The sequence below is a fragment of the Lissotriton vulgaris genome, chromosome 8 (genome assembly GCF_964263255.1).
Source record: "Lissotriton vulgaris chromosome 8, aLisVul1.2, whole genome shotgun sequence".
Taxonomy (NCBI): domain Eukaryota; kingdom Metazoa; phylum Chordata; class Amphibia; order Caudata; family Salamandridae; genus Lissotriton; species Lissotriton vulgaris.
This window is the reverse complement of record NC_141696.1, coordinates 50,886,000-50,901,317: the sequence shown is the minus strand read 5'-3', so window position 1 is coordinate 50,901,317 and position 15,318 is coordinate 50,886,000. Positions and strand designations below refer to the sequence as shown.

General features: G+C 43.9%; 1 protein-coding gene across 1 annotated transcript in view; it reads left to right on the top strand.

Annotated features, from left to right (window-relative positions):
* LOC147693360 (transient receptor potential cation channel subfamily M member 2-like) overlaps positions 1–15,318 on the top strand; it is a 374,197-nt gene that overhangs the window by 287,151 nt on the left and 71,728 nt on the right. The window contains exon 19 of the mRNA XM_086933683.1: positions 14,507–14,687. Coding sequence (XP_086789809.1) covers positions 14,507–14,687 — 181 coding nt within the window. The remainder of the gene's footprint in view (positions 1–14,506; positions 14,688–15,318) is intronic.

The window sequence follows — 15,318 nt, the reverse complement described above, 5'->3', positions numbered from 1 at the left end:
GAATGAGTAAATGCCTTCATTTTGGTACTCACAGAAGGCACTTGCTCATTTTGGTATTCACAGAAGGCACTTATCCATCAACGAGTAGGTGCCTTCTGTGAATACCAAAATGAGTAAGTGCCTTCTGTGAATACCAAAATGAGAAAGTGCCTTCTGCGAATACCGAAATGAGTAAGTGTCTTCTGTGAATACCAAAATGATAGTAAGTTTAGGATTTTGTCTTAAGTTAGTTCTGTGAATTTGGCCCCTTATTCATACGCTCTTGTGCTACCCAACACCTACAGTCTATCAACCAGCTCCAAACAACCCCTTGACTAGAATCCACTCTGACATCTACAGAGAGATCAATTGTCTCTCCTACAACTCCGATCAGACGTTCTGATGGGCATCAACTTCCATACTAGCCATACTTGGGTATCACAACTGTGAAGTTTGAAATATACTTTATTACAATTATGCAGCGGCTTTACTGCCTCCAGTAAACTGGAAGGAAGCCATGGAACTGTGTCATGTGGGCGCTGGAAAGGGAGAGAGACTGGTGCTTGTGTCCATCTGCAGTGAGCCACTCTTGGAATATGGTGCCCCTTCCATTCATGTTGCATCCATCTATTCCATGATTGTGTCCCTCTTCCATAAAGCCACCATGCTTGGTGTTTGTGGACATGTTTGGCTTCCTGCTGCCCACCTTAGAGTAATGTGGCCTTGGCATAATGGTAGTCATTCTTGAAATGTTGTGATGGTGCCAGCAGATGGCATGACCCTAACCCAGGCATAACAGTGGGAATTCTTTATAAATTGTTGGGTGTCCAGGGCATGATTATGACCTATCATGGCATAATGCAGGAGGTGGAGCCAGTATTTTGGGATCAAGTATAGTCAGGAGTATTCTGTTGACAGTCTTCCCTCTTCCTGGGCCAGGTGCAGGGCAGAGTCATCAGTCGCTCCCCAGGGGGCGGAGTCAGCATTGTGGTGGCAGAGCACAGCCCTAGTCAGAGTCAAGGGGCACTCCCACCACCCATCCTGGTGTAATCCCTCCATTCCCCATGTAATGTAATGTAATGTAATGTAAGGGACATTTCTACCGCGAGGCTTTCACTCCAAGGAGTATCTTGGCGCTCACACAACTCAGGTGGGAGAGTTGGAAGGGAAAGGGGTGTCCTATGTTCTACACAAACATTACACCAAGGTCCTACATGTATCGTCAGGCAAAGAGAAAATCCAAGTTTTTAATGCCTTCCTGAAGGGGGCTTCTTGAGAAAATGACCGCAAAAAAAGAGGGAGCTTGTTCCAGATCTTAGTGCCCAGTACAAAAAGGGATTTGCCACCTATTGTGGCCAGCTTGAAATGAGGGAGGGTAAGTAGGTTCTGGCTTGCAGATCTCAGACAACGCGTTGGATGATATCTTTTAAACCCGTTGCGTAAATAGGTTGGGCCTCGTTGGTGAAATGCCCTAAAAGTGATTAAGAGAAGTTTAAACAAGATTCTTTTACCTATTGGCAGCCAATGAAGAGTGTTTAATGCTGCTGAGGCTGACGACTTACGGGGCAGACGCAGTACAAGGCGGGCTGCCGCATTTTGGACCATTTGTAATTTGTGGAGAACAGTTTTATTAGCTCCAACGTATAATCCATTACAATAGTTCAGCCTAGAACTTATTAAGGCCACTGCAACTGTTTTCCTCGCCGATAATGGGAGTAGATCGAAAAACTTCCTCAGTGCTTTTATGATCTGAAAGCACATGCCTGCTACTGCTACAGCCTGGGGTTTAAAAGATAGTTGGTTGTCAAATTTGATGCCCAGATTGCGGGCGAAAGCAATTGTATTGGGGGGTACTTCGGCTTCCGCTGGCCAGCACATTTTTGGGGAGAAAAGATTGTGATTCCCTATGTGTAAAATGTCTGTTTTTCCGGCGTTGCACTTTAAATGGTTGTTCGTCATCCATTTAAAGGTTGCTGCAAGACAATCCTTAAGATCTTCTTCGGCGCCTGGCCGCTCCCTATCCAACACCAGTATGAGTTGAGTGTTGTCAGTGTATGAAATGGAACTGATCTTGAATGACGCGATCAGTTTCATCAGGGGTACCATATAAAGGTTAAAAAGGAAAGGGCTCAAGCTAGAGCCCTGAGGGACCCCTGAGCTGACGACTTTAGCCTCAGACTGATATGGGCCTAGCACTGTTACTTGGCGTCTGTTGGTAAGGAAATTCCTACACCATGCCAGGACCTGTCCTCCTACCCCTGCGGCAGCCAACCGGTCCACTAAGATGTTATGTGAAACCGTATCGAAGGCTGCCGACAGGTCAAGTAGGATAAGGACAGCCTTCTTTCCTTGATCCATTGCTGCCCGTAATGTTTCTGCGGTAAAGAGTAATGCCGACTCGGTAGAATGTTCTGACCGGAATCCTGACTGGTTAGGATGGAGAACGTTATTCTTCTCAAAGAAGTTAGTCAGTTGACTATTGACAAACTTTTCAGTCAGTTTGAATAGAATGGGTAACAAGGAAATTGGGCGCAGATTGGAGAGGGTGGTAGGATCGGCAAGGGCCTTTTTTTGGAGAGGCTTAACAGCTGCAAGTTTCCAATCATTAGGGATACTTGCCGTAGTTAGAGAGGAATTAATAATCCTGTTGATCATCGGATTAACCATCTCTATTAAAAGATGCAACACCGGAGGGGGACAGGGATCGAAGGGAGATCCCGATTTGCTGGCCAAAATCGCTTTAGCAGTTTCCTCCAAAGATACTGGAGCGAAATCATCAAAGCAGGGGGAAGTTATCGTCTCCACTATCTCTTCAACATCCACCATCGCAGTTGCTCCTGATGGAAAGGTCTTCGTGATAGCCAGGATCTTATTATCAAAGTAGTCAGATATCGCGTTACAGAGATCCTGCGATGGAGGAATCTCTTGCCATAGAGCTGAGGGATTCATAAAATCCTTGACAATCTTGAAAATTGCTTTTTGTTCCTGGCCTGCCATAGATACGGCTTGTAGATAGTGTGTTTTTTTTGCGGATTTTATTCCTGCATGATACTTCCGTCTCGCTGCTATATAGGTGTTACGGTGTCGTAATTTCGACGCCACCTCCGTTCCAGTGCTTTAACTTCACCTAGTTCAAGCTTTAAAGTTATTGAAAACCAAGGGGCGCTCTTTTTAATCTTCCTGGGTTTGGAGTTCTCATTTCTAGATGACTTTAGCAGAGTTCCTGCGCCAGCAATCCAGTCACAAAAGGTCTGATTGTCTGTCGAGGTAAGATCGACTAGGACTGGCATACTGTCTTTTAGTTTGTCAATACCGTCAGGTCTGCTGGCTAGTGATTTCCAATCCGGGATAGTTTTAATTTTGGGTTTATTGTTACACTTCGAAGGATTTATAGTAGGTTTCAAAATCCCAACTATATTAAAAGGGATGAAAAAATGGTCTGTCCATACCTGAGGGCAAGGGGATTTAACTGTCAGGTTAGGATAATTGGAGCAGATGCAGTCTAATAGATGTCCCGCCTGGTGGGTGGGTTCCCGGTTCACAAGTGTAAGGCCTAACACTTCGATTATATCCATAAAGCAACTGACCCCAGAATCATTTGGGGACTCAAGATGCAAGTTAAGGTCACCCAATACAGAAAAGTTGGAGAATCTGAGTGTTAAATCACTCAGCGCATCGCCTACTGTGTCCAAGAACTTCGAAGGAGGGCCCGGGGGACGATAGATGAGGACCCCAGAGAAAACAAATGTATCGTGAATTTCCAAGGAGAATGCTAATGCTTCTGCCTCTTTTATATCCGTCAGTTCTTAAGTAGAACATTTAAAGGTGTTATGATAGATAATTGCAAGACCTCCTCCCCGTTGTCCATGTCTATCCAAACGTTGGATAAGGAAGTTATGAGGGAGGGCTATGGCTAGGTCAGGATTACACCACGGCTTTAGCCACGTTTCTGTGACCAAAAGCCAATCCAAACGTGAATCAGTAATGAGATCATGAATGTTCTGGTCATTTTTCGGTAAGGAGCGTGCATTAATTAAACCACCCCGCACTAAAAAAGAGTCAGAGGGTGTCTCTATTGGGGGTTCAGGAATTAATGTCGTATGACAATAGGCACAGCAGACAGGGCCATGCCAACTTTGAGGGAGTATAGCACAATTACAGGGGGCTTGAGGCCCTTAAAAAGATAACAGAAAGTCACGCGACATACCTGAATCTGAGGATTACGAGTAAGCAACAAAAAGTTGCTCAAAACTCTCCCGCCTCTCACGCCTCCTTAGCGCTGACGGGCGCAGACGGGCAGACTCTGGCTTGACTCAGGCGCGAGTCAGGCGCTTCCGCTGCGCGTCACCGCTGCGCGGGAGGGGTGAGCATTAAGTAGAGGCTCACCTGATCTCCTGGCTGAGCACTAGAGCGCTCAGGCAAGTGGCACGCTAAAGGTCCCGAACACCCCCAAGATGGCGGCAAGACGCCACGAGTAGGCAATGACCGAACGATTTATTCCACTCTACAAAGCGGTGGGGGCACAATTATGGTGCAGGTATGTGGCCGCAATGATGGTCCTTAAAATCAGGGGCTAAGAACTTAAAATTCAACAAAGATGAAAAAAGCTGTATTTTTAAAATAGAATAGCGCTGCACGCCTTGTTACACGCTGGCAATAACGCGCATTAAGAATAAGTACACCTTTCCCAAAGGTCGAGCTGCCCCACCTGTCATCCCCAGCCCTGTCACTCACAGAAACCAGACAGCAGATACACATCAGAGCAGAGGCGGGCTGAAATGGCTAGGCAAGCAAATACTAACTTTCTAAAAGTAGTATCTGCAAACACAGGATATTAAAATAAACTTTACTAAAAGAAGTATTTTATTATTCTGAGTTCAGGCATACCAAACGTAACTTTCCACCATGTCCCCTGAGCCTGCTGGGATTATAGAGTGTAATAATTCCAGCAACCCATTCTGGCCTATGAGAACAGGTAGCCTTACAATAGTGAAAAACGAAATTGGCAGTAATTCACTATTAGGACATACCACACACACCAGGGCTTGTCCTACCTTATGCTTACAATGCACCCTGCCCTTGGGCCTACCATAGGGGTGACTCACATGAAGTAAAGGTAAGATTTAGGGGCAGGCAAGTGTGTGCACTTGCTCAGCCAGTATGACAGTACCAGACTGCATGCAGGTTCTGAAATGGCAGACCTTAGACACATTTTAAAAGGCTGCTTCTGTGGGTGGCGCAACCAGCGCTGCAGGCCCACTAGCGGTATTTGTACTTACAAGCCCTGGCACTCCTGGTGCACTTTACTGGGGACTAATAGTAAGGCAAATGAGCCAATTATGGAAATCAATTACAGGTACATTGTACATTGGGAGCACTAGCACTGCGGCACGGATTGGCCATAGCGCAGTGCCCTGAGCAGCTAACACCAGCAAAAACATCTGAGGCACATCAGCAAAAAGTGGAAGGGAGACTCACGCCAAGGTGCCAGGTCTAACAATTTTTATATGTTGTGCACACTTGTGAGATGATGCAGCTCACTCATGGCACAATCCTGGCCTTGTTGAGGCACTCCCTGGTCTGATAGTGGGCAAAACATAAGTGTGGCAAGCTCTGGAGCACTGTGATAAAGGTGGTTCTCTTGTCATTCCTGGCATGAAACAGTGATGCATAGGTACTGAAGGCAGGTTATGTCCCTGTGTGGGAATAGTACATATGAGCACATGATGAAAAGGGTATGCTGAAAATTGTCAGTCAAACTTAGATTTACTAAAATGGAAATGTGGTATTCCATGAAAATTACATAATCTGCGTGAAGTTTTTTTTACCTGGCATGCTAATATTGCAGATTCATATGTTTAGAGCAGATACCTTCAGGTGGCTCTCTTCTGATGTTTCCTTGGTGTCAATGAGATTTTCTTCTATTCGCTGTTCTTTCTGTATTTCTTTTTTGTTGATTAAAAAGCTAGAATAAACTTTCCTGCACCTATTTTGCACAACTGATAATAATCCAGAAGGTTTTACCTCTGCCTCCGAAACATCTGTGGTCACTGGTGAACCAAGCAGCAATTTTGATCTGGTTGGACGTTGGATATTCTTTATTCCCAGACTACCTTGATTACTGACTCAAACAGTTGTATGTGATTCCTCTTGCTATTCCAAAGTTCAGAAGCGTAAGTACCAGGAGCAGATCTTCCTCGGTTCAAGTGTCCCGTCTTTGGAACAATATTCCTTCATGGCTCTGCTTAGTTATAGATCTGTTACGCTTTAGGAAATCTCTGAAGACTTGGTTTTACATCTGCTAGCATGTAAAGTGTTTGGTTAATTGATAGGTATTAGTAAGCACCAGGGTTATGCAGGATGCACTGCCCCTAGGGCAGTCGAGAACATGCGCTGCCCTGGGGGAACGCATTCACGTCAAATACGGAACAGCTGTTTCAAATGTGCTTCAAGTTTCACACTGCAGGCAGCATATGCCTGCACATTGAAGAGGGGAGAGAGATACCCTTGCAGGCAGGTGCAGTGAGAGGCTGCACTAACCTGGAGGAAGACATCTAGGGATCCATGGACCCCCTTTCTCTCCCCTGGAGCACTGCCTTTAGGAGGCACACTGTGGCTCACTTTCAGTGGGTATCCTAAAAGCATGTTTGCTTCTGCACCTGCATCCATAATACGGTTCAGGAGCAGAGGCAAAGTGAGTCCCTCCATTGCATGGGGCCACGCCCCATGCCAATGAGGGAATGCCCTCTCATAATAGCACCGGAGCTACATGTGCACCAGCGCTATCAGTATTACATAACGTGCTACATAAGTGTCTTAAGCCCCTGCTGTAATATCATTGTGCCCCGGAGCCACGCAAAGCGTGTGTACATGGCTACTGTGCCCCGGGGAACAAGATATATAATTCTGCCCCAGGATACTACTACTACTACTACTAATAATAATAATAATAATAATAATAATAATAATAATAATAATAATAATAATAGTAATACTTTTAGTGAATGTGACTGCTCAAAAGCCATAGAAACCTGATTTAAGATCTGGGACAAAAGAGGAAGAAATGGTAATATGAGCACATTTGGGAAAAACCTCTAATTATGGCACCCAAAACAATTCAAGAAAAAGATATTAGAAGAAAAGTAGAGGGTGTATTTCTACACTATTTTGGACCCTTATTACTAAAAGGGGGCACTTTCTTTGTTTACGCCATGGCACACCTTTAAGCAGGTGTGCCAAGTGCAAACGGGGAAAGTGTGCACTGTCATGGAGAATTTACTATCCTTGGGGCAGCCGCAAACTTGCTCTTCCCCACTACAGCACATTCAAGTAGCTCATGGAGGGGCTGTTTAACAGCTGCTCTGTGTTTCACTGTGATGGCGGCAACCCGCCTGCACGTTCACGAGGTGTCAGAGATCCGCCTGCAAGTGGGTGCAGTGATTGACAAAGAGATTCCGTCATGTATGTGGGCCACAGCCCCATGCACATGAGGCAGCGCCCTCTCGAGAAGGCTCTGCTGCTCCTGGTGCGCCAGCACTATCAGTAATACAGAAGGGCCGGCACAGGCATCAGCGGTCTGTTCTGTAATACCAAGGTGCCCTGAAGGGTCACAAAGCAGGCCCAACTCTAGTTGAGCTCCCTGGGGAACTTTCTATAATACAGCCCTTGGTGCGCACATGTTGCCATCACAACAGCTGGAAGGACCCCCCCCCCCCCCCTTCAGATTCTTTAAACATACCAAGCAAGAGATCAGGAATGCCAGTTTCATGATGGGAAGTACAAAATAAATGCTGCGCACTTGGTTTTTGGATCAGCTAACTTTTCTCTTAGCAGTTTTTCAATTAAATTACCTTTTAGATAGGGGTCAGTTTACCATTTGCATTCAATGAAAAATGTTTGACCAATGTGAATTTCAGTCAAATGTAAAAAAAAAATCTAGTAATTGTATAGTGCATGAATCATCCTCGAAGGGGTATCTCAGCGCTGGGGGCCGTTGGGAAGATTAAGCAAGCTATCGCCCAGAGTCGCATGGTGCTGGGCAGACCCCTGCCGCCGGAGCCGGGGATTGAACTTTGATCCCCATCATCCAGCGGCAGGCACCTTGGCCGTGGCCCACACCTCTCCCTCGCATACAGCTTACTCACCTAGGGCCCGATGTAGGTAAATCCCATTTACCGATTTTGAAATACCGAATTTTACCGATTCGGTATTTCAAAATCGGTAAATGGGATGTAGGTCCCAACATCTGGATTCGTTACCGAATCCTTAAGAATTCTTTAATTACTGATTCGGTAAATACCGAATCGGTAATGCCCATTCATTCCAATGGGCTTTGAAGCCCATAGGAATGATTAGGCATTACCGATTCAGTATTTACCGAATCGGTAATTAAAGAATTCACAAGGGTGCAGGGGGTGTCACTTTGACACCCTCTAGCACCCCCAAAACGGGCATGTGTGCAATGTGGCACACAGACATGCCCTAAGGGCACGTCTGTCTGTCACATGGCACATGTGTACATGCACAGATGTGCATGTACACAGGAATCAGTATTTTACCATGGATTTGTATTCCATGGTAAAATACCGATTCTGTAAGCCATGTGCCAATAGAAAATTGGCTACCCACATTGCATATTCGTTAATTTTACTGAATCGGTAAATATTACCGATTCGGTAATTATTACTGAATCAGTACTTATTACCGATTCGGTAATAATAACGATTCGGTAAAATTACCGAATATGTGCACCTACATCTCACTAGCCCTTTACCGATCGGAAACGGCCGAAAATCGGTATTTTCGGCCGATTCCGATCGGTAAAGGGCTACCTACATCTGGCCCCTAGATCCTTCAGTCCATGTCTCCTGTGGAGGCACTTCTTGTTCTATGATGAAAAAGCTTTTTATTATATTGTTACTATTGCTGCCTGAGGCCTGAGCCATAGCGGCAAAATGTAAAATGATGGGCCGCTCTATAGGATGAGATGAGGGGTCCATGACTCTCCCACATCTCACAGATATTCGTTGAACCTGGGTGGAATGGGGCCCCTTTGAAGTGTTGTGGCCACCTGGAGGGTTGGGGGCCCCCTTGCGGTTATGACCCAGGGGCTGCAGCGTCCTGCATTACGCCGGTGCTGAGCCATTGACATTGGTGTGACTTTTTTGTTGCCTGAACCTGAGCAGTAGATTTGCTGTATGAGTCTATAGGATCTGCCTAACCCTGGTCTCTGTTGTATTTCATAGTATTGTGGTCAATATTCTCGACTACTAACATGTAGTGAACATACGCATACACAAGAAAGTATTCAATTACTATTCCTATCTCTGGATCTACTTACCTTGACTGTATATTGCCAGCCAATGTTTTTGACTTTACCTAAGTGCAGGTTGATATAACTTCAATATATTAATAGAACGCCTTGCTGTCTCTGAGGCCTGTGTAGCTTTCAGCTTTCTGTCCAGCTCTTTTTAATTGGATTTCCATCCATTCTTCAAGGTTTTCTGGGATATGCCTGGTGATTTGACTTCTCCAAGATTACCTTTGAAGATAAGATTGGATGCCTATGCTTTACATGAAAGGGAGATAAGACTTATTGGCTAAATCATGAAGAATGGACAAAATGCTTTTTAGGTCTCTCTTGACAGTGCAGATGACATTATGTGATTAATCTAAAAAAGGATTTTAAGAAGCATACCAGCATGGAAGGCCTCAGGTCTGAAATATTTGGGTCTGCTGATAAATAGTGGTTTGGATTATATGGTGGTTTATAACATCCAGCCTTTGATGGTTAAGATGCAACAGGACTTTGTGAGATGGCGGCCTTACGGGTCTCTTTCTGGGGTACGGGACCGTACAGATTATTAAGACGCTAATTGCTCCTCGATTCAACTATGTCTTTGGTATCCTGCCCTTTACTCTTGCTTGTACCCTTCATGCTATAAATCATATTATAAATTTGAAATGTTAGACGCTCCATTGAAAACAATGGAGTGCTCCGGGCTTATAATGGCTGGCATAAGCCCGGAGCTCCAACATTCCAATGCTTCTTTGTGAACAGCTCTGGTTGTGAACAAAGGCTTTAGGGAGCCTGAGGGAATTTCAGTCCCCTTGTGCTCCCTGAAATTTTTGTTTCATCTGTTAGAGCATTCTGCCCTCTAGTTTCAGAATGTTCTAATAGCCTTATAGACCTTGGTATCTTGTCTATACCGGCTATTAAAGTCCCGCTGCCTTGTTAAAGTCTCTCGCCTTCGGCTCGGGCCTTTAACGCTGCAGCGGGCCTTTAATAGTCGGTATATCCCGCTATGGCGGGCTATAGGGCTATAGTATTACGAGGTTTATCTGGAAGGCAGGAAACCGCAACTTAAATCTTCAAGGTTGCATGCGGATTCCAAGTCAGGTGGTCTTCGGCTCCCTGACATACTTCTTTACTATTCGGAGTACAGGATTTGTTTGGGCTGAATTTGTGTGCTTCAACTAAAAAACTAAAAACTGCTTGCACTTTTTAACGTGTGGTAAAATATATACTGGAGCCCACAGGACTGCGTTGGTTATGGTGGCAAGCCAGTGATCATGGCTAGAAGTCAAATCTTTTTATTAGGAAATGTTACGGTAAAGGCACTAGGCCTGACATATTTATTTTGAAAAGCAAATGATAAAGTTGATGGGCATTTATATGTGGATTGTTATTACTCTACATTAAAGCCAAAAGACAGGCATTTTGTTACATGAAATCTCACAGACTACTGTAGTAGGAAATGGTTTTGTTGTTGGTCATCTAGTGTGACAAACCGAGGATATGGGTTTGCTCTGTGAAAATCCACATTAGGCCGTCTTACGAGAGAAAGTATTTTGCTCAGATAACTGTAATTTAGTATACCGTTTTAATTTTATTCCTGTGTGTCTGAAGGTTACCTGGTAAAAGGATTTATGCTGAAAACAGTAGGCCTGAGTTGATTATGGTGATAAGCTATAGGCCTGCTGCACTAGAAATGTTATGCCCGATACCATGGTGTGCTTGTTACGTAACATTACAACAAAGGCATTTGGTGTATTTAGCTTATTAACTGTGAAAACCATATGTTAAAGCCAGTGAGCCTTTAACATCTGGTATTTTTCACATTGTGTTATACATTATACACAGATATATTATTACATGTGATTTTTCAGATACTGTAGCACGCAAGAGTTTTGACGTTGAACGTTTGACAAACCCTGGTGGTTTTCGCTGTGAGGGTTATTGTTAGGCCCAGTTGAGAGGTGTTTTATTTCGTTTTATAAGCTATTTTATACATATTTGTAAATGGATAACTGTCTGCATGACGGTTGCCAGTTTTTGTTCATTTGATTAGGCCAGGATTGGGTAAAGTGCAAAACTAATTTCACAGGGTGAAGGGTCATTTGGAAACGTCATAACAGATTTCATTGTTTTGATCTGTTAATTATGAATTGTTATGACAATGCTAATAGACCAGACCTACTTATTGTGAAAATGCATGTGTTAACCCGTTAACCGCAGCAGTAATTCCGCCGCGGTGCGGGCGTTTCCTTGCGCGGGCGGGGCCCCGTCGGCTGTTGGACGTGCGCAGCACTACGAAGGTAGTGCTCGGGATGTCGAATGGCCGACGGCAGCACTCAAGGGGTTAAAGACAATAGGCTTTCCAGGATGGTTTGTTATTGCACAGTGCTAAAGCCTGTATGCAGGTATTGTGTTACAAGGGATTTCATAGATTTCCATAATAGGCAAGGGTTTTGGTGTTTGTGATCCACCAAACAGACTGCAGGAATAGAAGACTGTTTTAGGAGAGATAGTATTTTAATTTTCCAACTGCAATTTTGTATACATTTGTACTTTTATGACTGTATGTTGGAGGGTTGCCTTGTGGAAGGCTTACGCTTGGTACAATTGGCATGAGTTGGTTACAGTGAACAGCCAATGATTTCGGCTAAATGCCTCATTGTGTGATATGAACAGTTATGATAAAGGCAGCAGGCATTTAAGGATACATTGTTATTACTCTGAGGTAAAGCCTACAGATAGATATTTATTACATGGAATCTTGCAGATTACCACCGTAGGCAATGGCTTTGGTGATGGTTACCCCTTCTGACAAACTGAAGTATAGGATATTTCTCCTGTCAAAATCTGTCTTAGGCCCTCTTAGTATAGATACTGTTTGCTTTGTCAAGTGCCATTTTGTATACTATGGGGCTCATTAGGATGCCGGCCTGACCGCATGTTTGAGCGTAAAACTGCTGTGGTTCCTATGGGCTCAAAGCCCGTCGACCCTGTGGTCGGATTGGAATCCCTACAATGAGGGCCTGCTCAGGCGCCGCCGTAGAGATTACAATGACCCCTTCTGACAACCTTTCAATAGCGGTCCAACCGCCATTGAAAGTCTGTAGGTAACAGAGGCCTCCGCTATGAAGCCAGGGAGGCACTACAGGTGGCCCCACAAACATCCATGCCCTATGTGGCAGACACCTCCATGTGGTAGGCACCATAAGGAGACTGCAACATGGTGCAGGAATGTTTTAAAATATACCTTTTGGTATTGGGGCTTGTGCTGCGGCCCTTTTCCGGGCTGCAGCACGAGCCTAATTGCCAAAAGCATGTTTCTGACCACCTCCATGCCGGTCGGATCCTAATTAGGCAGTCGGGACTGCCGACTACCTGTGTCGACCAGTCCCTTTACCACAACGATGCCGGTCGGACACTTGTCCGACCTGCACTGTAATTGGGGCATGAATCATTTTATGACCACATGTCAAAGGTTGCCTTGTGGAAATATTCGCTACCCCTCAAATCACCACTGTCTCTTCTATTTTAGCCTCCTGACTTATAAAGGAGAACTGTGCCGCCAGCAAACACTTATCTAGCCCCTTCTTAGGACTGTGGGCTAGCTGTTTGTGTGTTTCTGATTGTCTCTTCCTTATGCTTATTTTAGTATTCCTGTTATATGTGTAGGATATACATCTGCCCTTTACTGGCCTCCAAGAGTACTCTCTTGTTTGAAAATACTTGTAAACTGAGCCTTTATAATTTTTTCCAAAAATATTATGCATTACAACAAGCCTCAAAGTAGAAAGGAGGATGCTTTCAGTAAAAGGATCATTAATTGTCATTTATTTTTAAAACCTTCTGGGTACCTATGTCAAGGATTTAACATAAAACTCCCAGGCCATCTCGAAAGATTTACATCAATAATTAATTCACATTTTAATTTCCTGATTGTGGGAGCCACTGAATTGTGGATCTGGGAATTTCCTACCTGTTCCAATGCTTAGTTACGAATATTTACTGAATGTTTTATCTGTTCCAATGCTTAGTTTTGAATATTGGCAGAAATGAAAAAAAAAACACTCTAGAGAAACTCTCACAAAAACTTGATGTATTTTTTTATCTCAGCATTCACCAAATCAAAGAGATCCCACAGATATATCTGAGGATCTTGCATCCTTGTCTGATTTTGGCAACAGCTTGTCCTGCTTGGACGGTCTCATCTACGCTCAAGCCATCTGAAGCCGGGAACTTGCTTTAAATAAGCTCTGTAACCACCCTTTGCTTGAATGAACCGAGAACTCAGAAATGTTTTAGGCCCAATCACAAAAACAGCATTTGATGGACGGAATGTTGAACAATGGCAAAACATTCACCCCCAGTCACAGATCTGGGTTTAATCCATCGTTATTTTGCTCACCAAAGTACCCCAGTTCAGACATGGCCATATGCAAATCAGTCTTGACCCTGTGCCTCATGGGAACAGTCCAGACCGAACTGCCAAGCCATGTCTTCCCTGGACCGGAATCAAGCATCCTAAGACCAGTTTCTGGCTATCAGCCTTCATCAGCCAGGATAGCTTGATTGCAGTGGCATGGAGAGCACGGGACTCACGTCTGAGCATATCCGTCCCACTCAAACTGAAATGGCAAACCGATGGATTTAGGCCCAGATCTCTGTACTGGGGTGAATGTATGACATTGTTCTGCATTCTGTCCATCACCTGTTGATTTTGCATTAGGCCCAATCGCAGCTTTTCCTACCGCCCAGATCTCTTTCTATAGACCAGCTAGACACAAGGCCAGTCCACATATGGCCCAGACAAGTGATTTAATCTCCTGTGAACAAATATAATCTAAAGGATCTTCATAGAACATGCTTAGAAAAATGTCACAAAAGACCAATATTCTAAGATATTCAGTTAATTTTTTATTGTATTCCTCATAATTTCACTAATATTTGCAACTGTATTCCATTAATACATTGTTATTGATTTTAGTCCGGATCCTCTTGATTCTTGCTTCTCCCACACCTCCAGTTGCACTGTGCCTCAAGCTCGGCCCCTGCTATCAAAGGCAGACCGAATGGTATTTCCAGGAAACTTTCACCCACTTCTATGTGTGGCTTGTTACATTTAGGGTGTTGCAGAATTTCATCTAGTATCAAATAAACTATTCGTTTCTTGGCTACTTATGCTCTCTTGGTGACTTTCTTGCAATATTCAAATTAATCTGTGTGTTTTTTCAGCTCAAAAGTTCAATGTCACGAAGTGCTCCCCCTCTGGAACTGACCCGGGAATGGCGAAATGCCCTTATAGTGATGGCTCAGGAAATACACTCTTCCCAGAGTGGCTGACGATTATTCTGCTTTGTTTATACCTTCTATTTGCCAACATCCTGCTGGTGAATCTACTGATTGCCATGTTCAGGTGAGTGTAGTTTGCGGACACCCACTTCCTTTACCTTTCATATCCTCCCTCTTTTGTCTTTCCTTTCCCACTGCTTTCTGCAAACAGCTGGCCATTCTCCCTCTAAATTGTACTTATATGTCAGCCTCTTCCTCATACCTACTGTTCACCATCATCCTGCTGGCAAATTTGCTTATTGCCATGTTCAGATAACAGTAATTTTCAAACATCGGCTTCTTTGATATTTTATGTCCCTCTTGTTTCTCCCTCTTTTCCCCACTACATCCTGCTCACATTGGTCCTTTCTTTATCCTTCTTCTGTCTCCAAATCCTACTTGTCTGCCCCATCTTCTTAATATTTTCTGTTCAGGAGCCTGATTATAAAAGTGTTTAAATGCCCACAGCAAGCATGAGCACATACAGTCTTCAGTTGAAAATGGAATATGATTTTCATATTTAGTTATCATTCAAACCCTGAAACAGATTATTGAAAGCAAATGACAAAGGAACTGTCCATGTTAGTTTAGTACCATTTGCTTAGTGATGACATCACAAATCAAATTGTTATAATTATCATGCATTATCTTTTTTTTTGTGTTGACATTTTTTATTAAAATTTGCAGATGAAAATACGAATACAAATGCAGCAATA